This window comes from Tamandua tetradactyla, chromosome 2 (assembly GCF_023851605.1).
Source record: "Tamandua tetradactyla isolate mTamTet1 chromosome 2, mTamTet1.pri, whole genome shotgun sequence".
NCBI classification, from domain to species: Eukaryota; Metazoa; Chordata; class Mammalia; order Pilosa; family Myrmecophagidae; genus Tamandua; species Tamandua tetradactyla.
Genome location: NC_135328.1, coordinates 135,978,503 through 136,003,810, shown reverse-complemented (window position 1 = coordinate 136,003,810; position 25,308 = coordinate 135,978,503). Strand labels below are relative to the sequence as shown.

At 35.3% G+C, this 25,308-nt stretch overlaps 1 protein-coding gene across 1 annotated transcript in view; it reads left to right on the top strand.

Moving 5' to 3' along the window:
* Positions 1-25,308, top strand: part of DNAH14 (dynein axonemal heavy chain 14) — a gene marked incomplete at its 5' end in the record, with an annotated part of 509,245 nt that overhangs the window by 214,888 nt on the left and 269,049 nt on the right. The window contains 7 exons of the mRNA XM_077129892.1: positions 3,175-3,262; positions 15,659-15,912; positions 19,928-20,159; positions 20,893-20,946; positions 22,531-22,676; positions 23,855-23,923; positions 24,510-24,696. Coding sequence (XP_076986007.1) covers positions 3,175-3,262; positions 15,659-15,912; positions 19,928-20,159; positions 20,893-20,946; positions 22,531-22,676; positions 23,855-23,923; positions 24,510-24,696 — 1,030 coding nt within the window. The remainder of the gene's footprint in view (positions 1-3,174; positions 3,263-15,658; positions 15,913-19,927; positions 20,160-20,892; positions 20,947-22,530; positions 22,677-23,854; positions 23,924-24,509; positions 24,697-25,308) is intronic.

Here is a 25,308-nt window from a genome sequence, read left to right as displayed (position 1 = left end):
AGAATACAATAATATTAGTATACTGAATGAAGCTGTATGTGAGAATGATAGAGGAGGGAGGGCTGGGGGCAAAATGAAATCAGAAGGAAAGATAGATAATGAAGACTGAGATGGTATAATTTAGGAATGCCTGGAGTGTACAATGATAGTGACTAAATATACAAAATAAAAAATATTTTTGCATGAGGAAGAACAAAGGAATGTCAATATTGCAGGTGTTGAAAATAGATGGTAATTCATATTTTAAAACTTTAACTTATGTGTGAGACTAAAGCAGAAAATGTTTATCTGGTACAAAATTTATATTTTGACTAGTGAATCTCCTACTATAACTTATATGATAGTTTGATTGAACACCATAAGTACATGGAACCTTGTGTAGGACATGAGATTTTGTAGGTTTGTCCAGAGTGATGCCCTGATAAAAGTCCAGAGTGATTTGAACAGTGAATAAAAAAGCACTTGCACAGTCCCCTTGGGGAAATGATAAGAAAAAGGGAAAATTCAACTTCCCTATATGGAAAAGGCCTGATATTCTCATAGGCAGTGAGGACAACAAAATCAATAGGCCTAACCTTCAATCTTGGGGTTTGCTTATATGAAACTTAACCCCACAAGGATAGGCTAAGCCTACTTAAAATTAGGCCTAAGATTCACCCCCAGAGAACCTCTTTTGTTGCTCAGATGTTGCCTATCTTTCAGCCAACACAGCAGACAGACTCACTGCCCTCCCCCTTTCTAAGAGAGACATGATTCCCAGGGGTGTAAACCTCCCTGATTGTGTGGGAAAGAAATCCTAGAATGAGCTGGGACTCAGCATCAAGGGATTGAGAGAACCTTCTCGACTGAAAGGGGGAGGAAAGAAATGAGACAAAATAAAGTGTCAATGGCTGAGACTTTCAAATAGCATCGAGAGGTTATCCTGGATCTTATTCTTACGCATTATATAGATAACCCTTTTTTAGGTTAAGCTGTATCTGAGAGGCTAGAGGAAAATGCCTGAAACTGTAGAGCTATGTTCCAGTAGCCATGTTTCTTTAAGATGATTATATAATGATGTAGCTTTCACAAGTGGCTGTGTGATTGTGTAAACCTTGTTCTGATGCTCCTTTTATCTATGGTATGGATAGATGAGTAAAAAATATGGATTAAAAATAACTAAATAATAAGGGGAACAAATGTTAAAATAAATTGGGTAGAGGAAAATACTAGTGGTCAATGAGAGGGAGGTGTAAGTTGTATGGTATATATGAGCTTTTTTTCTTTTTTCTTTTTATTTTTTCTGGAGTGATCTAAATGTTCTGAGAAATGATCAGGGTGATGAATATACAACTATGTGAAGATAGTGTGAGCCATTGATTGCACACCAAGTATGGAATGTTCACACGTTAAGAATGCCCGTGTTGTATTTTGATTGATTTTATTTAAAAAATTAAAAATATATAGATCAATAATTATTTAGGCTTCACAATACAATATTTTTGTTTTTGTACATCACTGTTTTATAGGTCTGATGCTTTAAAATTAAGTTTTAGTTTCATTTTGCTATATATACATAAGTAACTTTTTCAGAAACCATCTGTAGATGACAGATATTTTCATTTTGCACTCATGCTTGTGTGTTAGTTTGTCTGAGAGTAGAATTCTAAGTTCAAATTTATTTTTTGGAATGCTGGTTCCTAAACATCACCCACACGACCTGTTGATAAGACAAAACTAAATTTTTTTTTTTAGTAATGGAGAAACAGTTCTTCAACAGAGCCTAATAACTCTGCAAATAAACTCCCTACCTTCCCCCGCTACATAGGATATGTCTCCCTGGAAATGTGGGACATGACTCAGGATGAGCCTGGCCCTGGCATCGTGCAATTGAAAATGACTAAAAAGGGGGGAAAAATGAAACAAAACAAAGTTTCAGTGGCTGAGGGATTTCAAATAGAGTCGAGAAGTCTTTCTGGAGGTTATTCTTATGCATTATACAGATATTCCTTTTCAGTTTCTAGTGTTTTAGAAAAGCTAGAAGGAAATACCTAAAACTGTTGAATTGTTATCAAGTAAACTGGACTCTTGGTGATGATCATATCACTATACAGTTTTTCTTGTGTGACCATGTGATAGTGAAAAGTTTATGACTGACACTCCCAGTATCCCCTGTATGGGCAGATGATAAATAAAATAAAGACAAAAATGAATAACTAAATAATAGGTGGGGATAAGGGTTATGGGGATGCTTTAGGTGTTCTTTTAAATTTTTATTTATTTATTCTTGGTATAAAGAAAATGTTCTGAAATTGATTGTGGTGATGAATGCACAGCTATATTATGATACTATAAGCCACTGATTGTGTACTTTGGGTGGATTATTTGGTGTGTGAATATATCTCAATAAAATTGCATTTTAAAAATTCTGAATTTTTTCTCTCAAATCTTTAAAAATATTGCTTAATGATCTCATACAGTATTTCTGAAGAGGTCTTGATATTTATCTGACCCATTCCTTTAAATTTGCTTCATTTTTTAAATTTCTAATGCTTTACTATTTTTCTCTTTCTCCTTATAATTCAGGAATGTCACCAGAATGTGTATAGGATATCACCAGAATATGCCTCTTTTTAAATTAATTCTGAATCAGTACTTCATTTCAAATGCTCAAATATATTCTAAATGAATTTAAGATTGATATATAAAAATAAATGAAGTCATATAAATATTATGGAATACTAGACTGAAACCCTATGATGAATATTAGTAGTAATGTCCTGCATTTAGCTTTAAAAGTTGATTGTGATGGAGATGATAGACTCATGAAACATATCCAGACATTTTTATTTGAGAAATGGCCAAGAGTATAAGTTTTGGTGTTGGTACGGTGTTTTTTTTTTTCAAACAGAAGCTGTTTTGCTTTATAGTTTTCTATCATTAATACCATGATCTAGAAATTCTTAATACAAAGACTCACTTATTTTCTTCTAATATTTAATATTAATTCATAATATGTATGGGTTAAGGCTCTATTAATATTATTTGGTCCCATGCATATACCTAAATTAGAACAAAAATATCAGAGAACCTAAGGGAAAATTCCTCTGTGACCTTGTCATTCTTGATCATTAGTTAAATGGCCATGATCAGTCTTTGAATATAAATAATAGAAATAAAATATTTTGTTTGTAGGTTTATAAGTCAAGGGGTTGAAGATTGGAACCACCAAATATTTTCCATCTGGGTAGTATCTCATCCAGGACAAGTGGTACTCACTGTGGTAAGTTAATGGTACTTTGTTGTGTGTATATAAGTAATTTGTGGTCATATTGCCAAGAAAGCATGTATTTTAAAAATAATCTGTAACTTACTTTGAAATGCATCAGAAAATAGGAGAGAAGCTGACTGAATATATGGCTAGATATGTGATAAAGCAGATATAGCAAAAAGTTATTTGTAGAATATGGGTAGTGGGTTTATGGATAGTCACTGTAGAATTCCTTCAGCTTTGCTATGGTTATAAAATTTTTCATAGTTAGTTATTGAAAGGAAGTTAACCATAAATTACTCCCCTGGGATGTTAGTATATTGAATTGTATTAGTTTTCTATTTCTGATATTAAAATTACCACAAACTTGGTGGCTTAAAACAATACACATTATTTTATAGTTCTTTAGGTTAGAAGTCCAACACTTCTAACCTAAAGCTAAAATCAAGGTGTTTACAAGGTTGTGTTCCTTTTTAGAGGCTGTAGGGAGAGTCCCTTGCTTCCCCTTTTCCACCTGCTAGAGATCACCCACATTCCTTGGCTCTTATCCCAGTTCCTCCAACTTCAATGTTCCTCCAGCAATGTTGCATCTCTCTGTCCATTCTTGTGTAGTCACATCTCTCCCTGCTCACAGCTGAGAAATATTCTCCAATTTTAAGGCATGTGCTTAGATTGTGTCTTCCTGGTTAATACAGGAGAATCTCTCTATCTCTAGGTTCAATTTAATCATATCTACAAAGTCTCTTTAGCTATGTAAGGTAACATATGCACAAGTTTCAGGGATTAGGATATGGAAGTCTTTGTGGAGGGTGGGGGGCAGACATTATTTTGCCCTCCACATGTATATTTGCTAAAACTAATTACTGATTTTCTGAAGTTCAAAAAAGTGCGTTAAGGGAAATTAGGAGACTGTGATGTCAAGGAAGCCAAAATAGGCACTTCTTTTGGGAAGTAGTGGCTGAAGTCAAGAGAGGGGTGAAATTTTCTTGACAGAAAGTGTAGAATAAGAGAAGACAGGGATTGTGAACATTTGGAAATGGATAAAGGTGATTGTAATATTATTTTGAGTGTAATTAACAACACTGAATTATCAGTGTGATTGTGGTAGAAAAGGGAAGTCTAGGGTCATGTGTATCATTAGAAGAAATACTGAAGGATAAATCATGGGACAATATAACAGCAAACCCTGTTGTGGATGATGACTGTTGTTAATAGTACAAATATAAGAATGTTCTTCTATGAACTAAAACAAATGTACATTTATTATAAGGTGTTAATAATAAGTGGTACATGGAAAAAATACAAGTAATGCAAACTTGTATAGTAAATATTAATATTGTGATATTTAATCAGTTGTAACAGAGGTGCTAAATATCAGTAATAATGGGGGAGGGTATAAGAGTTATGGGATTTTTCTTTTGGAAAATTTCAGTGGAGCAATGAAAATGTTCTCAAATTGATTGTGGTGATGAATGCACAACTCTAATTATACTGAGAGCCATTGATTGTATACTTTGGATGGATTGTACTGTGGTGTAAATAAAACTGTATAAAAAAAAATAAAAGAAGACAGGCAAGGAAAAACCCTAAAGAACATCAACATTTAAGGAGTAGGCAAAGGAAAGAGAACCTATGAAGAGGGATAAAAAATAATGGCCAAGGAAATGAAGAAAAATTATGCAAATTGTCATGGAAGCTAAGGAAGGAGGGTGGGATTTTGTTTGTTTGATTTTGTTCTAGGGAATGTGCGTAAGTGTCATTTTTAAATGCTTTGCAGATGGCTGAAAACTCCTTAATGTTTGTTAATTTTGAGAGTTAATACAAAACATTGGAGATGGTAGTTTTCCTGGAATGATGAACATAAAAGCCATATTGCCATGGTTATCATTATCAGGCATTTTTAATACATACTTGACCTTGTCATTCTCTATTCAGTTTAAAAATAGCATCATGTCTTTGTACTTTGCTTTGACCCACCACAATTTTTAAGTTAAGATAGCATGAGATTGTGGGCACAAGTTATGGTCATCACATCTCCTTGGACCCCTTTGTTCTCCACTTAACTGAATGTTAATAAAATACTGTCAAATATTAAGCTCAAGGACCTGAAGGACATTAAGCTTTTGCTTACAAAAGCAAAAAATTTTAATGAATCAATTTGCACATTTCTGCCGTTTTATAGAAATTCAAATAATTAAATCTGCTCAGTTAAGAAAGGATCTTCCCCAAGGCTGTGGTCCTCCAAACATGCTTAACACTATGTAATCTGTATTCTGTTTCTTGAAGTATTTCAGCTATTCAATGTACTTTGGTCGAATTTATCCCATGTCTTCCCTGCTTAGTGCTAATTCCCCATCCCAGGATGCATTTACAACTTCCCTTTCTCTGGCACTTTTGCATATGTTACATGATTAGGAGTTGTCTGTGAGTGAATGTAAAAGGAGATACCTATGGGTAAGTGAGGGTGATGAGATGTCAGCATGTATTGGCCAATGAGAGAATTTCAATATGGATTTATCCAAGCTATTATTAATAGAGAATTCCTCTCAAATTCTAGCAAGTAGTGACCTATAATCTCATTTTCCAGTGCTCTGTGATTTTATAAAATTTTACATAACCTTTGTGGGTGTTTTAGTGGATATTTGAGTGGAATTTAAAGATAGCTTTTGGACATCTTAATTTCAGAAAGAGTCCCTTTTATATTTGACATTTTAAACTCTAACATTGTATAGTTTCATTATAATCTCCTATGATTCCAACTCCTGTGCTCACTGAAACCTCAAGTTGACTCTTTCATTATCCCTTACTCTTTGAGACCCCTAATTTCACTTCCTTCTTTATATAACCCATTTTCAACTATTTTGTCACATTGTCTTTCTTATATATCTAGATGAAAAAGACTAAGCCCTAGATCATCTGATATACTCCAAATATACTTCTTTACTGGAATTAATAAATGCTGCTAAAGAAAATCGCACTACCATTTTCTTGCCTTTTTTCAGCTTCTAGAGGCTGCTGATATTCCTTGGTTCGTGACTTCTTTCCATCTTAAAAGCCAGCAATGGCTGGTGGAATCTTTCTCAAATTGCATTACCCTGATGTTGCCTCTTTTGTCTTCCTCTTCCATATTTAAAGACCCCATGATTACATTGGGCCTCTGTAAATTATCCAGGATAATCTTTCTATTTTAAAGTCAGCTTATGAGCACCCTTAATTCCATGTGCACCCTTAATTTCCCCTTTGCCATGTAGTATAGCATATCAACAGTTTCCAGGTATTAGGGTGTAATTACCTTTGGGAGGCTGTTATTCTGCCTATGAGAATCTTCAACTTCAGTTAGGCTAGTGCTAACTTCCAATAAGATTGATACTTCTTAATCTCTCTTTACTTTAAAAATATTTTCACTGAAGTCTGTGAAACCAAGTTCTGTCATAATTAGGTCCCCTACATGCTAGACATCTTCACTGAAAGCATCCCTTAATTCTTTTACCAAATTCTAGCCTCTCATAAGGATGCTATATTTTAGTAGCCTAGTCAAATGGTTGTTGATCAGTAAAAGAGGTAACTGTATCCCCTGCCTTTTCCCAGGGGACGGGAGGTGAGATAGATGGAACAAGTAAATGGGAGCAAAAGTTAAGCAAGTTTCTGTTTTTGTTTCTTATTTGTGTGAGTATTTATTTTATTACCTCTCATCATCTTTCAACACAATTGACCCCTATCCTGTACAGGAATTAAGAACTTTTCACCTCAAAATGTAAAAATCTCAACCAACATTTTTTGCTTAAACAAATGGAGATTTATTTTTCTCCTAAGTCTGTAAAAAGGAAGTTGTTGGCATTGGCCCTCCAACAATATCAGCCAGGAAAACAAAACAAACAAAAATGGGAGGAAATCTTTCTTTATTCCCCGCCATCCTTCTTTTGCTTCTGATCTCTTGATTGAAAAATGGCTGCTGAATCTGTAAGCAGATTCATGAATTCATGCTCATATTCCTAGCAAGGAGAAAAGAGAAGGATGCAAGGGTAAATAAGGTCATAACAGACAAGACTCTCCTTTATCAGAAAAGATTTCCATTGCCAGAAGTCCCATCCAGAAGATTTCTGCTTACATTTCAATGCCAAACTGATCTAAAGCTGTCCTTAGCCTATGTACTATATAAGAGAAAATAGAATTACCATTACTGATTTAACTAATAGTGATTCTCTCTTTCGGGCTGGAAGAAGAGCCTACTCTTCTTTGAAATCAAAGACTTTCTGATGCTATTTGAATAAACCAAAGTTGTTTTTGAAAAGAATAAGGGAAGAGAGGAATGGATGTTAAGTAAGCAATGGACAGTGTTTTCCATACACATATTCTCCCACTTAAAATATTCTCTTCCCCGGTACATGGGTAGTTCAGTGGTTAGAATGCCTGCCTTTCATGCAGAAGACCCAGGTTCGATTCCCAGACCATGCACCACCATCACCCCAAAAAATTATCTTCCCTTGGAACTCTATTCTCTACAAAACTTCTCTTCCTCTGACCTCTTTTGTTAAAAAACAGTAACAATAACAAAAAAAACCTCTTCACTATTCACTTAATAAATTATTACCAATGTTACTTACATATTACTTATTTATTATCTGAAATTTTTCTTACTTATTGATTTGTATGCTTTTTTCTTGTCTATCCACACTAAATGAAAATATCTTTCACATATGCCTTTTCTCTTAAATCAGTAGCTGTCAATCTTTCATCTTGGCCTATAGGAATACATTTTATATTGTGACCCAGATTAATAAATTAATTAGATAACGGAAACAAAATTTTATGAAATAATATTCTTTATTATGAGTAATAGCTGGAAATATTTTCTAAATTTTTGAACATTCATTTTTTCTAATACAAAATGCAGGTTGGGGCTTGATTTTGTGATCCAAATGTTTCCATTCCTTGGGTATACTGAATGTTTTCCCTATTGGGCATCTATACCCATTCTATTCCTATTAGCTTCATAAGATTTCTTTGGAGGGAATTCCTCAATGTATGTAGTCTTGATGAGATGAAGAGCATACCACCCACTAAAGAAACCAATTCTCCCTCATAGGGACCAAATCCTCTCTTAGCCTGTAATGACAGAGCCTAGAGAGTAGACTTGGCCATCTGGGTGATTTCACCTGACTCTGAGTCTTGAATTTATCAAGACAGCAGTGCAGTGGCATTTGGACAAAACTTTTCTGTAGCATGACCCTAACTGGTTGCTGCTGCCAGGTACAGATTCTTGCTACTGTCGACTTCCCAAGCCTCAATCTCTAGCTTCCTACTGACCTGCTAATTGTGACCCCACAACACCAGTAAGAAAGCATGACTTTCTATTGCTTGCAGGCAAAAACACAGAGTGATAACACCAAGTTTTCAATGGTTGCTCAAGATGAAATAGATCTCAACGAACCTATAACGAGTAAAGAGATTGAGATCAGTAATAAAAAACTTCACAACAAAGATAAGCCTGGAACCAGATTGCTTCATAATGAATTTTACCAAACATTTCAAAAAAGAATTAATATAAGTTCTGCTCAAACTCTTCCAAAAAATTAGAGAAGGGAACCCTCCTGTTGCAACTGCCAGAATGCGATATACCAGAAACAGAATGGCTTTTAAAAAGGGGAGTTTAAGTTGCAAGTTTACATGTTCTAAGGCTGTGACAATGTCCAAATTGGAGCAGGGCTATAGAAATGTCCAATCTAAGGCATCTAGGGAAATATTCCTTGATTCAAGAGGCCGATGATGTTCAGAGTTTCTCTCTCAACTGGAAAGGCACATGGTGAACATGGAAACATCTGCTAGCTTTCTCTCCAGGCTTCCTGTTTCATGAAGCTCCCCCAGGGCATTTTCCTTCTTCATCTGCAAAGGTCTCTGGTTGTATAGGTTCTAAAGCTTTTTCCAAAATGGTTCCTCTTAAAGGGCTCCAGGAAGCAACCCCACCTAGGTGGGTCGAGGCATATCTCAATGGAAACCATCTAAGCAAAAGTTACCACCCACAATTGGGTGTGTCACATCTCCGTGGAAACAACCAGAAAGGTCCCACCCAGAAATATTGAATAAGGATTAAAGAACTTGGCTTTTCTGGGGTATACAACAGATTCATACTGGCATACCTCCTTAACTCATTCTATGAAATCAACATCACCCTAATACCAAAGCCAGATAAAAGCACCACTAGAAAAGAATATTACAGACCAATATCCCATATGAATATAGATGCAAAACCCTCAACAAAATGCTAGTAAACTGAATTCAGCACATTAAAAGAATTATAAACTATGATCAAATGGGATTTATCCCAGGTATGTAAGGAGAGTTCAATATAAGAAATTCAATTAATGTAATGCAACACATTAATAGAAGGAAGGGGGAAAAACACACCATCATCTCCATTGATGCAGAAAGAGAACATAACAAAATCCAGTATCACTTCTTCATAAAAATACTTAGGAAAATAGAAATAGAAGAAAACTTCAACATGTTGAAGGGTATAGATGAAAAACACACAGCTAACATTATACTCAAAGGTAAAATAATGAAAGTTTTCCTTCTAAGATCATGATCAAGGAAAAGATGCCCATTGTCGTCACTGTTTTTGAACATTGTTCTAGAAGTTGTAGCCAAAACAGTTAGGCACCAAAAAAAAAAAAGGCATTTATGTTGGAAAAGAAAAAGTAAAACTTTCCCTATTTGCAGATGACATGGTCCTATATAAAGAAAGTCCTGAAAATTACATAAGAAAGATATTAAAGCAAATAAATGTGTCATGCTCAGGTTCATGTGTCAACTTGGCCAAGTGGTAGTACCTGTTTGTCTGGTTGGGCAAGTGTTGGCTTGTCTGTTGCAATGAGGACATTTCATAGAATTAGATCGTGATAACGTCAGCTGCATCCACAGCTGATTCCATTTGTAATTAGCCAAGGGGAGTATCTTCTGCAATGAGTGTTGCTCAGTCTAATCACTGGAAGCCTTTTAAGGCAGAAGAGACAGGCTCTCTTCCTGCTTTGGCTGGCAAGCCTGTCCTGTGGAGTTCATCCAGACCCTCCACTGGAATCGTCGGCTTCACAGTCTGCCCTGCGGATTTTGGACTCTGCGTTCCCATGGTCACATGAGACACTTTTGTAAATTTTATATTTGCAAGTGTTCCCTGTTGATTCTGTTTCTCTAGACAACCCTAACTAATACAAAATGTATTCAGTGAAGGGTGGGGGGAGTGTACAAGATGAACAAGCAAAAATCAGGAGGGTTTCTATATACCAGTAATGAACAATCTGAAGAGAAAAGCAAGAAAAAATCTATTTACAAAAGCAACTAAAAGAATCATATGTCCAGGAATGAAATTAACCAAGGATGTAAAGGACACTGGAAATGACAAAACATTGCTAAAAAATATCAAAGAAGAAATAAATGGAAGGACATTCTATGATCATAGATTGCAAGAGTAAATATTGTTAAGGTATCAATTCTGCCTAAAAGTGATTTATAGGTTCAGTGCAATCCAAATCAGATTTTCAACAGTCTTCTTTGCGGAAATGGGAACGCTACTCATCAAAGTTATATGAAAGAGTAAAGAGTCCTGAATAGAGAAAGCCACCTTGAAAACGTAGAATAAAGTCAGAGGACTAACAGTTCCTAATTTGAAAACTCATTAGAAAGTTACAACATGCTACTGGCACAAGAACAGACATATAGACCAATGGAATCAAATTGAGATTTCAGTATTAAGTTCTCACATTATGTTTAATTGATTGTTGAGAAGGATACCATGTCCACTTAATTAGAAAAGAATAGTCTGTTATACAAATGATGCTGGGAAAACTGGGTGTCCATATGCAGAAGAATGAAGGTGGATCCCTATCTCACATCAAATACAAAATTTAATTGAAAATGGATCAAAGACCTAAATGTAAGAACCCAAACAGTAAAACACCTAGAAAAAAGTATAGGTTAACATCTTTAGGAGCTCGTGTTTAGCACCGATTTCCTAGGGTTTGCACCCAAAGCACAAGTGACAAAAGAAAAATAGATAACTGCGACTTCATAAAAACTTTTCTTCCTCAAAGGACCTTAATCATGAACGTAAAAAGTCAACTTACAGAATGGGAGAAAATATTTGGAAACCATATATCTGATAAGGGTTTAATATCCTGTATATAAAAAGAAATCTTAACACTCAACAAACAACCCAATTTTAAAATGCCAGTTAAAAAATGGGCAAAGAACTTGAATAGACATTTTTCTAAAGAAATACAAATGGCTGAAAAGCACATGAGAAGATGCCCAACATCATTAGCCATTAGGGAAATGCAAATCAAAACCACAATGAGATACCATTTCACAACCACTAGAATGCTACTATTAATAAAAATGAAAACAGAAAATAACAAGTATTGGAGAGGATGCAAAGAAGCAGGTACACTCATTCATTTTTGGTGGGAATGTGAAATAGGGCAACTGCTGTGGAAAACAGTTTAATGATTCCTTAGAAAGTTAAATGTAGAATTACCATATGACCCAGGAATCCCACTTCTAGGTATTTACCCAAAAGAACTGAAAGCAAGGACTCATATTTGCTCACTGATGTTAAATAGTAGTAGTATTTGCAATTGCCAAAAGATGGTAACAACCCAACTGTCCATTGATCAATAAATGAATAAATAAAGTGTTATATCTACATACACTGGAATATTATTCAGCCAAAAAAAGAATGAAGTGTTCAGCATGCTACAACATGGATGAACTTGAAGACATCATGTTGAGTGGAATAAGCCAGATACAAAAGGGCAAATATTGTATGACTTCACTAATATGAAATAATTAGAATAAGCAAAGTTTTGAAGTCAGAAAGTATAATATAGACTAACAGGAGCCAGGGTCGGGGTAGGAAATTGGGAGTTAATGCTTAATTAGTACAGAGTTTTTATTTGGGGTGACTGAGAGATTTTGGTAATGGATGGTGGCAATGGTTGCACAACATTGTGAATATAATTAACACCATTGAATTATATATTTGAATGTGGTTAAAAGGAAAATTTTAGAATGCATATCTGTTACTAGAAAAAATTGAAAAATGAAAACCAGTGGTCTGGGGTGGGCCATGGTGGGTCAGCAGGCAGAGTTCTTACCTGCCATGCTGGAAACCTGGGTTCCATTCCTGGTGCCTGCCCAGGCAAACAACAACAACAAAACCATTGGTCTGAACAACACAGTGAACCCTAAGGTAGACTATGGACTCTAGTTAATAGTACAGTTATAATAATCTTCTTTCATCCATTGTTACAAAGGAACTACACTAATGCAAAGTGTCAATAATAACAAAAACTGCGTGTGTAGGGGTGCATATGGGAACTCTGTATTTTCTGCATGATTTTTCTCTAAACCTAACTTCTTTAATAAAAAAATATTTTAAAAAATTGGGGGCAAGTTATCTTTCATTATTTCTTTGAATATTCCTTCTGTCCCTTTCTCTCTTTCTTCTCCTTCTGGAGCTTCAGTATATGCTTGATGATGTCCCACAGGTCTCTTACACTCTGTTCAGTCTTTTTCATTCTGTTTTCTTTCTGCTCCTCGACCCACATCATTCAATTGCCTTGTCTTCAGGTTCACTGATTCTTTCTTCTTGCACCTCCAATATGCTGTTGAAACTCTCTAGAGAATTTTTCCTTTCAGTTATTGTGGTCAACACCACCAGTATTTCTGTTTGGTTCCTTTCGAAAATTTCTCTTTTTGAGAGTCTCATATTTTCATTCATCTTTTTCCTGATATCCTTTCATTCTTTCTCTGTAATCTCCATTATCTCTGTGAGTATTCTGAAGATATATATATATATTTTTTTACATGGGCAGTCACCGGGAATCAAACCCGGGTCCTCTGGCATGGCAGGCAAACATTCTTGCCTGCTGAGCCACCATGGCCTGCCCCAGATCGTTTTTTTAAAGTATTTGTCTAGTATGTCCAAAGTCTGGTCTTCTTCATTATGGTTTCTGAATTGTGTTTATCCACTGGATAGGCCATCATTTCCTGTTTCTTTGTTTTTCTTGTTATCTTTTATTGCACACTGTTTGTGCTGGTTTGAAAAGATGATGTACCCTAGAAAAGCCATGCTTTAATCCTGATCCCATCTTGTAGAGGTAGCTTTTCTTTTAATTCACCACTAAAAGTTGGAAGCTTGATTAGATTATCTTCAAGGAGATGTGACTCATCCAATTGTGGATATTAACCTTTGATTAGAGGGAGATATGACTCCACCCTTCCAGTTTACTGGAATCCATTAAAAGAGGAAACATTTTGAAGAGAGCCATGAGAACCATGAGAGCCCACGCAGTAGAGACCTTTGGAGATGAAGAAGGAAAATGCCCCTGGGGGAGCTTCATGAAACAAGAAGACTGGAGAGGAGGCTAGCAGATGTCACCATGTTTGCCATGTGCCTTTCCAGTTGACAGAGAAAACCTGAACGTCATCGGCCTTCTTGAACCAAGTTATTTTTCCCTGGATGCCTTAGCTTGGACATTTCTATAGACTTGCTTTAGTTGGGACATTTCCATGGCTATAGAACTGTAAACTAGCAACTTAATAAATTCTCCTTTTTAAAAGCTAACAAATGAGAACACTGTTCATGCCAGTATTTTAAAGTGTTAACTCAGTGACTTAATCCCTCAGCTACCTATTCCTTAAGTTTGAATACAGTTAGTGTTAAGACAGAGGTTTCTTTGAGTCTCTAGCTAACACAAACAGAAAAAACATATTTCACAGTCTGTAAATTGGCTATGTATTGGCTGGTTTCTCTTTCAGAGTTTAACCCTCCTATCAAAAAGATCAGTCCAAGGTGAAAGCAGAGTGCTCACTCATGGCTTTAGGAATCCTCCTGTTTATAGAAATGTCACCTCTACTCCCAAGAAATAGACTTTCCTCCCTTGTAAGTGTTCTGTTATTTGCCTTCAAGATGCTAGTCCTTTACCCAGGCAGCTTTAATTTACTTGTTCCTTACCCTGCTTTAGCTGTCCTCACATTGCTTATGCCTGGGGTCAAGTCTGGGGAGGTTAAGTCAGAGATGTTTTCTGGTTCACTATTCAGGCTGCCACTTGATAGATTGGCACAGAGATACAGGTGCCTCCAAATGCACTGGACTAGGGACCAACAATGGCAATTCAAGCCGGTTCCACACTGTGATGGAGAGGGGGTGGCAGAGAAGTCAGCAATTGTGCCACAATCTTCTCCTACCACTTCTAAAGCTGTGTTTTCTTGAATTGGCACTCTCCCAGTTACTGAAATCCTCTGTTTTGAGAAAGGGGCTCTGCCAGTTTTTGGTAATTATTCAAAGATTTTTTGAATTCCTTAGAATGTCTTATACTACCATCTTAGTCACCAGAAGTTTCTCTCTTTATCTTTTAACTACCTTCCCTGCTGTCCCATTCCTTTGTGTACTCTTCTTCTGTCTGACAGTTGTTCTTGCTTTCATTTTTTTTGAGGGTCTCTTTAACTGTTCTTTCCTTTTGACTCATTATATTTTCAATTTTTTGCCTAAATATTCTTTCTCTTTAGCTCCATGTTTCCAGTTAATGATTCTTTATTATCCTAACAAACTCAACAGAAGTTGTATATGTCTGATATGTGTGGGAAGAATGAGTGTCAAAAGATGAATAAAATAACAAATTAATACACTTTCGGAAAATTAAGATTACTGACTGTCTGGTTTGCTAGTTGCTGGAATGCACTATACCAGAAACAGAATGGATTTTAAAAAGGGGAATTTAATAAGTTGCTAGTTTACAGTTCTAAGGCCAAGAAAATGTCCCAATTAAAGCAAATCTATAGAAATTTCCAGTCTAAGGCATCCAGGGAAAGATACATTGGTTCAAGAAGGCTGATGAAGTTCAGGGTTTCTTTCTCAAGTGGGAGGCACATGGCGAACACAGTCACAGTTTCTCTCTTATCTCTTATCTAGAAAGGCACATGGTGAACAAAATCCCTTTACAAATGGGATTTTAATTAAAACATGGCTTTTCTAGGGGCATACATCCTTTCAAACCAGCACACTGACTTAACAAGTTCTAGTTATGTGAATGACTTCTGTATTCCACAGAGGAAATAGGATTAATTTCATTCTTGGAGTTTTCTGTTGTTGCTACTGTCGCCAGGTTATTACTTAGCCTAATAATGAAGAATGAATTAAGAATGTAAGATTTAGAAAATGTAAATATTGGTCAATAATGTTTTAATTTATTAATCTAGATGGTCCCTATAGAATCAGAATTCAATTTTTAAAGCTCAGATATGTAGTTTCTCTTTCACAGACACATGTGACAAGCCACATAGATTTCATAAATACATCTGTTTTAACTTACAATAAAATTGTCTTCAATTATCATATTTTGAATTTTTCAGAGCCAGATCATGTTTTATAATGATTGCGTCCAAAGCTTTTTGAGTTCCCATTCAAGAGAAGAGTTGGAAAAAGTCAATGATCGTATAATATGTTACCTAGAAGAGGTTGCAGACTTGATAGTGCTAAATCCTAGTAACTGTCGAACAAAAGCTGTACTAGGGGCATTGCTTACCATTTATGCTCACTGTAGAGATATAGTGAGAGATTTACTACATAAAAATATCTTCGATGCAGAGGATTTTGAATGGACAAGGTAGGTACATTTAAATTATAACTAGAAAAGATGACTTCTTACATACCCTTCCCAAGGTAAATTGATTATCTTCCTCAAATTTTGTCAAACTCAAACTCTAGTTTTCTGGGTTTTAAAGAAATTCTAAGCAAACTGTAACAATTTGAGTGTTATATTCCTGTGCTTTCTTCCTTCTCTTTTTCAGTGTACCTCCTCCCCCTGATTCTTAACTTCTTTCTGCTTTATATATACCTGGTCTGATTATGCTTTTCTAATATCTGTATTTTCCCTTGTTGCCTTTCAGCCAGAAAGGCAGTAATTTTCAATAATAGAAACAGAAGCTCCACTCCAAGCCTCTTCTTTGCCGAGTGTTCTGTCGGTCTGGAACAGGTTAAGTTGAAAAACAAATCAGAGAATTCTTCCAGCCAATTCTCTAACTCAAAACCCTTCCTCCTACCCAGGATCAATTAGTTAATATGAAAGTATAGAAAAAGAATCTGCTAACCTTGGTGAGACAAGGAAATCAAGCATAAGATTCCTATAATAAATATCACATTTCAAAATTTGAATTAATTTTATTTCTAAAGGCTTCCTCTGTTCATGGAAAAACAAATGCCTCTTTAACTATTGGGTCTTTAATTCCCAAGAAAAGTTAATTTTTAACACATTCTGCAATTAGCATAAATTTCCTTATATTAGATATGACAGTTTCCTTTAAACTGTGTGGAAAATGGAGCAGAAAGAAGCAGATGTATTTGACTGACACCACTGCTGAATATATATTTTACCTGTGTACTTTATATTTGATATATATTGACATGTTCATATTACCCAAAAGTATAATTGTATACTTAATTGGCAAAGAGATGTTTCTGAATCATCACCCTGCAAAAAGACTAGTATGTCATTATTACTTTCTATTAGCTCCCTTTAAAAGTGAAAATGAAAATGTGTTAGGAGCATATATAGGAAAATAATCTAGAAAGAGAAGATTCTGATGAGCCTAGGGCCATGATTTCCAAACCGTGTGCCAAGGTGCCCCAAGGCACTATAGGGAATTCACAGAGGCACTGAAAATATTTTAAATTTCTGAGGGAATCACAGAGATATACAATATCTGTTAGACATCAACCAAATGACTAGCTCAAGGCAGTTCACAATTTTAACATGTCATACTTCTTACCTTTCAGTGAATTTTAATTTTACAAAACTAGCTTTTTAGCAGTTTCTTTTAACAAAGAACAAATATTGCATGAAAATCCATGTGGTACAGGAAATGAGGGTGGTAAAGAGCAATCTGATTCCAAGATTTGAGAAGTTGTACAATGCATAACAGGCATACACATCCCATTAGTAAGTAACTGTGGTTATTTAAGAAAGAAATAAAAATTATTTTTTCTTTCAATTTATTTGTATAATATTTTCAAAATAGCTACTGAGTCATTAAGACAGAATTGCTTATTAAGCTGTTTTGGACCTAACAAAGTTTGGGCCTCAGGCTATCATGAAGAAATTATCAAAATGTTAAAGATACTGTGAACCAAAGGTTTGGTTTGGGACCCTCTGTGTAGAGAAAGATAATATAGGCTAATGCTGTGGAAATTATTTTTTATGTTTTAGTATTTGAATCATAATAAAATGCTAGTCTTTTAGGATAGTAAAATGCTTTTTTTAAAAATTCATTTCTTCAATTCTTTTTTCTTTTATTTGCTTTTTTATCTGAGCTTTTGAAAGGTGGTGATTTATATTTTAAAATTTTTAAATTATTTTAACTTAGACTTTTAAGTTTAAATTGTATTCTTAAAATTTACTCAATTTTTAGATTTCTTTATAATCTGCCTTGCCCCAGTATTTAAAAAGGCTTATGATGATAGATGAAATGCTAAATGATAGCAGGAATTGAAAGTGGATTGAGAGATGAACAGCAAACAAGGATGAAAACGAATACCTGAATAAGACCTTTAGTAGCCATAAATTCTGAAAAGATATTGTGCCTACCTCTACTTATGATACAAAACAAAATAGCACTAAAACTATTAAAAATGTCTAGGGATGATTTTTCCCATGATCATGCTTTAATGCTATATACAAATATCAAAATGTAAAATTATTTCAAAATATTCTTTAATATTTCTCCTTTAATAGTGTCCAAATGTGTTCATTTTGAGAATTGAGTCAGCACTAGTAGGAACATTAAAAAAAGAGTCAAGAATGCATACCCTAATTCTATAATGAGTCACAAATTTAATTCAAAGCCTTGTAGAGGGGAACATTTATGGCCAATTACATAATTCATAGCGTCCGTAAGATAAATACAAGTCAGCTTCTCCAAAGTACGATTATTGATGTTACATAGAACAAATAGCATTTATCTCAAGTACCTTATAATAAGTGTCCAGGGTATAATAAACGATTTCTTCAACCACATTCTTATTGGAAACCATATACATTTCATAAGACTGTTTCTTATGTAATAAATCCTCCATTTAAGCTGACAAAAGCACACCAAAGAGCATCATTCAATAAGGAAAAGGGAAAAGTGCTCAAATGTTTGTAGCCTTCAAAGTTCTATTCATCACTAATCATTGTTGAATTTTACTTCACTCTTTTCATTTGATTCTTTTCTTCTTTATTTATATTTTATTGATATATATTTTATATTCATATACCATGGATTCATCCAAAGTGTACAATCAATGGTTCACAATATCATCATATAGCTGTGGATTTATCATCACAATTGACATTTTCTTTCTTTTTTGTGATAAATAACATATATGCAAAAAAGCAATATATTTCAAATACATCACAGCAATTAGTTGTAGAGCAGATTTCAGTGTTTGGTATGCACATTTTTAGATTTTTACTACTAGCAGCTCCAGGACACTGGAGACTAAAATAAACATCAGTATAATGATTCAGCAGTCATACTCATTTGTTAAACCCTGCCTTCTTTGTATAACTCCACCATACATGGAGTTTAGGGGTATTTGGGCTATGGTCATTCTAACTTTTCCATGTTGGTAGGAACTGTCGATAATATGGGCTAGGGGATGGAACTAGTTTATGTTCTGGAGAGGTTGGCCCATCTGCATTTCAGGACTTATCTGGCCTAGGGACCCATCTGGAGGTTGTAGGTTTCTGAAAATTTAGCCTAGTGCATAGAACCTTTGTAGAATCTTATATAATGCCGTAGGTGTTCTTTAGGATTGGCAGGAATGGCTTTGATTGGGATTTGGCAAGCTATGATAGGTAGCAATGTCTAACTGAAGCTTGCATAAGAGTGACCTCCAGAGTAGCCTGTCCACTCATTTTGAACTCTGTCACCCACTGATACCTTATTTGCTACATATCTTTCCCCCCTTTTGGTCAGGATGGCAGTGTTGGTCCCATGGTGCCAGGGCCAGGCTTATCTCTGGGGGTCATCTCCAGGCCAGGGAGGCTTTCAGCCCTGGGTGTCATGTCCCACAAGAAGGGCAATGGTTTCACTTGAAGAGTTGGGCTTTGAGAGAGACAGGCAACAAAAGAGGTCCTCTGGAAGTAATTTCTTAGGTATACCTATAGGGAGGCTATGCTTCTCTGCTTCATACATAAGCTTCCCGGAGCAAGCCTCAAGATCAAGGGCTTGGCCTATTGATTTGAGTGTCCCTAATGTTTGACATAGTATCAGGGGATTTCCCAATAGTAAGGTTTACATAGTTCCATATTTTTCCTCCCATTCCTCAAGGGACTTTGCCAATACTTTTTGATTATCTGCTTAATATACTCTGGGATGTTTTCAGGCATTACATTAATCTATGCAGGATTAAAGGCCGTCATTCTTATTCTGGACTCCCTGTGTTTGGATTTTTTGAATGATCTGTCCAGACAGGTTGTGTTAGATTATGTGCTACTCTTTTCATTTCATTTTAATGTTTTGATTTCTTTGTTTTAATCTTTATGCCACTGTAAATTTTTATTGTGTATCTGCATGTGAATAAATGTAATGCAAATAATTCTGCCCAGTTTTTATGAGCATTTAAAATATTGTTTCCAGACATTTGCAATATAAATGGAATGAAAAACAAAAGTTGTGTTATTTATCTCAAGGAGGTGCCAGCTTTACTTATGGCTATGAGTACTTGGGCTGTTCCCCAAGATTGATTATCACTCCTCTCACAGCCCGATGCTGGCTAACTCTCACTGGAGCACTACACTGGAATCTAGGAGGCTGCCCTGCTGGTCCAGCTGGTGCAGGAAAAACTGAGACTGTCAAAGGTCTAGCAAAAGTAAGTGAATTTCTATATCCAGAATAAAAACTTCTTTTTTTTTTAAACATGAAAACTTTAATGGCACCTTAAATTTAGACCATTCCTGCTATTAAGATGTTCATAGCATTTAGCAAGCATAGTCATTAATTTGTCCAATTCATCAATTAATTTGTGAATGCCTATTGTGTGCTGAGACTTGAGATTTCAGTAAGCCAAAATATGCTTTGTAATCTTTACACTTTCACTCTGCTAGTCTACTGACATATGAAGGGTAGTTTTGCTCTAAATTGCTGAGTAATTTATTTTGATTCCAAGAAATAGACTTTTGCCTAGCCTTTATGATTAGTAGCAGTATGTGTTTGTGTGTGTGTGTGAGAGAGAGAGAGAGAGAGAATGAGAGAGCAATACGGGAGTGGGGGTTTGGGGGGAGGGAGAGAGGCAGAGAGAGAAACAGCTTATGAAAGCAAATGGTATAGTTTGTGGCACTGGAATGTTTTCTTTGCTTTTTGTTGATTTGTATAAAATCATGACCTAATGTTACATTTACTAATCAACTAAACTATAACAGTGTAGATACCTTTATACTGTATTGCAGTTTGTGAATCTCTAAAGCTGGTTTTCTTATTCATTTTTTATTGCAAAAGTTTTCTCAAAAAAGTAAAGATATTTTATTACTCTGGTAGATTTAACATTAATATTTTTGTGTCATAACTCAAGAAATATATTAAAATAATATTTTTTAATTTCCCAGTCTTTAGGCAAACATTGTGTAGTCTTCAACTGTTCTGAAGACTTGGATTATAAGGTAAAGCTCAATCATATATACTTAGAAAAAAATACTGTTACACATATTGAAAATAATTCATTGAAAAATAAAAGAACAAGAATAGTATTCATATCAGAGATTGTATTAATAAAACTGAATGCTATTAACTCTTTTAAACTGACACAACAGAATAGAAATTTATTCACTGGAAAGGTAATTAAGTACACTGAGGCTATTATGATTAACACAAAAAGTTGGGTTAAATTTTATATAGATACTGATTATAATTTTATGTGAGCCTTGTTTTGGTTGCACATTTAGAATATATCTCAGAACAATCTGAAATATTTAAATAAGCTATTAAAATTTCATATACTTCTATGCCTGTCTGTTAGAAATTTACTCAGTTTCAAAACACTGCAATTTAATTTGTTTTTTTTAAGTCCAAACCATAACATTTTATTGCCATCATTTTAACTGCAGTTGAAAGTACATTACCTCTGAGATCCTGCATTTCCAATTAGTGCTTATTTAGCACATAAAACATCAATAAGCATAGATTAGCTGATGGATGCAATTATTGTTTTTAAGGCACTTACCTAATAGAGCTTCTTGTCACCTCCCTGGGAACTGACCTCCAGTGGGGCCCACAGTACTGGGACTATGGTAGAATGAATGAGATACTTGCCTCCTGAGCAGAATTTAGGGGGGAGCCAAAATACCTGAAATCAAGAAAAATAGAATTTTAACACAATATTTTTAAAAATAAAAATTAATGCCAAAAAAATCATGATGAGCAAAATATTAAAAACTTAAAGAGAAGATCTGATTCCTGCTAACCAGTGGGAAGAACCAACTTCTATACCTTTCTGGGTCTGAGGGTCTCTTTCACTCTTTCTCTTTCATCCCTTCCCTTCTTCCCCTACTAAAATCTATTGCGTTCAGACATCCTTCAACCTGTATTCAGCCCATAGATATTCTGTTTGTTGTTGTTTGTTGTAATTTTTAATTCAAATTTCCACCTTCCCACAGAATACCAAATAATCTGGCCACACTGGGCCTGCCCCATAGTAACTGGCAGAAATTGAGTAGAAACTGCCCACTTTTGCTGGGCCCATTCCAACCTGGCTTAGAATCCATGTCTTAAATTGGACTGGTTCACTCATCTGCATTACCTACCAGCAGCTCACCCTAAACACATAGGGAGGTTTTTTTTGCCTGATATAGATAGAAAAAGGAGCCCCTTTCTCCAGACACTTCAGGACCATCTGCTGGAAAAATGCGGTAAAACCTTGTTATGCCATTGGAAAATATGTGAAGTAAATGGTGCCCATGGGAGTGGTCTAGGGCCACTCTACATTCATAAACTGTGGCCTTGACTGCAAGTCCCTGTGAGCTTCAGAGTTTGCTCCTTTAGGTTTTTACAAAAGAAAAGGAGGGTAGTTGACTCATCTAATATGCAAGCAACTACTTCTTTTAGCCCTATAATGATGCCTGAGGTGAGGAAACGCAAAAGATGTTTACTTGGTTTGGGTTCCATAGGAACAACACGCACAAATGAATAATCCATTAAATTTCTCATCTTTATAATAATTTCAGTAATTAATCTTTCTTATTTTAAAGATAATGGGAAAATTCTTCTTTGGACTAGTTCAGTCAGGATCCTGGTGTTGTTTTGATGAGTTCAATCGAATTGATGTGGAAGTTCTCTCATTAATTGCCTCACAGATCCTAACAATTAAGGCAGCAAAAGACAGCTGTTCTGTCAGGTATTTGTTGACTATTTCTTTACCTTTTGAATGAAAGTCCAATGTGCACTTACTTTTAGTACACTATTATTAAATAATAATAAATAAGTGCTTGGATTTTTTTTAAAAGAACATATCTCAAAGAGTACTTGTCTCAAAAGAAACTTGGCACATAATGTGAAAATATATGTTACTCTAACTTTTTTTCCCTCCACCTTTGATTCTCTCAGTACCTTTTCATTTTAGGATGAAAGAAGAAATTAGACAAATTTTCTCTTTAATTCTGCATTGTATACTTGTTAAAAAAGTTTTTTTACTGCACACAATCATGAAGACCCCTCTGCACCTTTACTCTGAATTAATGTGCTTTCCTTGAAAATCCCTACAATAATGATATTTTTATGTTAGGATTTCTAATGATTACTAATACAAGCAAAAAATTTTCCTATTCACAAAAACTCAGAAACTCATATGATTTACTGTATGGGCGTAAGTGGATTTGTGGGTTATATTTCTATTAAAATCTAATATTTCTAACTCAATGCTTAAATTAATGGACACTCCCTTCTGGCTTTACTCATGGATTTTGTCCATACTGTTATAGTCTGTGTTACCCTCACAGCCTCACATGTCTGGGGGTCACAATAACATGTTTCACCAACTCTTTCCCACCCCTCATCCTCCAAGTTTTCCCCATTTTTATCTGGAGAGTCTCCAGGTTTTGTCCCAATTATTCTTCCTCCCCTGTTTTGACTACACTCATTGTCTGCACTACTGCTTCCAGTTATAGGACAGTTATATCCATGCCATTGGTTCTAACTCCCAGTGTTCCCCAAGTCACTTAAATAAAAGTGAATCTGTGCTAAAGCCCACTCTATCATCCTACAGAGCTATTTTATGTCCCAAGGGTCTCCTCGATCTCCTTTTTCTGTGCCCATTCAGTTGTGTACCTTCAAGCCTCAGGCCCCAAAAAGCTCTTTAGACTTTTTCAGGCATAATCAAATATATCTAAATCTCAATAGCGGGTTACAACTTTGGCTAAATGATGAGCCTCTTCTTTCTCCCCTTTCTGTTACTGTTCTGTTTGAGTTTAAATGCAGCACAGTCTTAGGAAGGTTCCCAAACTCATCTGCAGTTTTAACATACCTTGCCCTAGAGGAAACAGTTCTCTTAGTGATGAATACTGTAATATATTGTAGGTTTATACTGGAAGGAAAAGAAATTCGTATCAATATGTCTTGTGCAGTATTTATCACCATGAATCCTAGGTAAGTATTGGTGAATCTGTGGGAGGAATGAGCACAGACCAAAATCCTTTTCTTATATCTTCCCCACAGATGGAGTTGACTGACACTGTATATGATTCACCCTCTACCACCCCTGTGAACTACCCATACATTTACAAACAGCTACAACTCTACACTTATCCATATGAATAATCTCACCTTAAGCTTCTGACCAAAGGGCACTTTTAATACCCCATGAATAGCCAGAGAGAAAGGAAAAAAGCAATTTGTCACAAAGGCATTGCTGGTAGAAAAGCTAATGAGAATGACAGGATGAATATGGTAGTTAAAGGGAATGGAAGCTGAATGGTTTCAGTTTATATTTGGTGACTGAATGCTTTGATAGTCCAGGAAATCAGAGGGAACTGATTTGAGGTGAGCTGTGGGAAGAAAAGATAAACCAGGAGATGAAAGGTACAACATAAACCACCTTGTAAACTTCTTGTTTTCAGATAGAGGTTGCATAAAAAGCCAATAAAAAATTACTTGGGGTGGGGGAGTATATTATGTGGTTCTTCATCTGAAAAACCAAAAAGTGGTGTTTGTTTGTTTTTCTTATCCTCTTAAGATACAAAGGAGGAGTAGAACTCCCAGATAATTTTAAATCTCTGTTTCGCCCTGTGGCAATGGTGGTGCCCCATTATCAAATGATTGCTGAAATAATGCTGTTTTCAGTTGGTTTCAAAGCTGCAAAATCACTCTCTGGAAAGCTAGCTTTACTTCATGAATTATGTAGAAAACAGCTCTCACAACAGGTAAAGAAAAGCTTTTCTCAAAATATTTAAGGTGGTTGTATAAAATAACTTTAAAAAAAAATTTTGTTTATAGTGTTAGTCCAGGAATGACCTGGGGAAACTGTGGGACTAGAATTCCTATCCACACACAAGTTCATATACCAACTTAGGTGCAAGTCAATATGTAGACTCAAAGTTCCAAGCCTTTCCTCCAAGATCTAGAAAGAGTGAAAGATTATTTATTTTAAATTATAGACTATTTTCCTCCATAGGTTTAACATTTAGAGCAGTGGTCTTCAAACTTTATTGTGCATCAAAATAATTTAGAGAGCATAATTTAAACAAATTGCTGGGCCAATTCCCAGAGTTTCTAATTCAGTAGATCGAGGATGGGCTCAAGAATCTGTGTTTATTATGAGTTCTCAGGTATTCCTGATGCTGCTGATCTGAGTACCACACAGAGTTACGTTGTAGGTATATCAGCCTAATGAGTGTTTCTAACCTAAAATGGTTTGGACATCTACTTAAATTACCTCCAAAATGTTCCTCTTTTTACTATCCTTTCAATTTTTTTTTCTATTTCAGAGTAAATTTCACTTAGATACTATTAGCCTTTACCAATTTATTCAATAC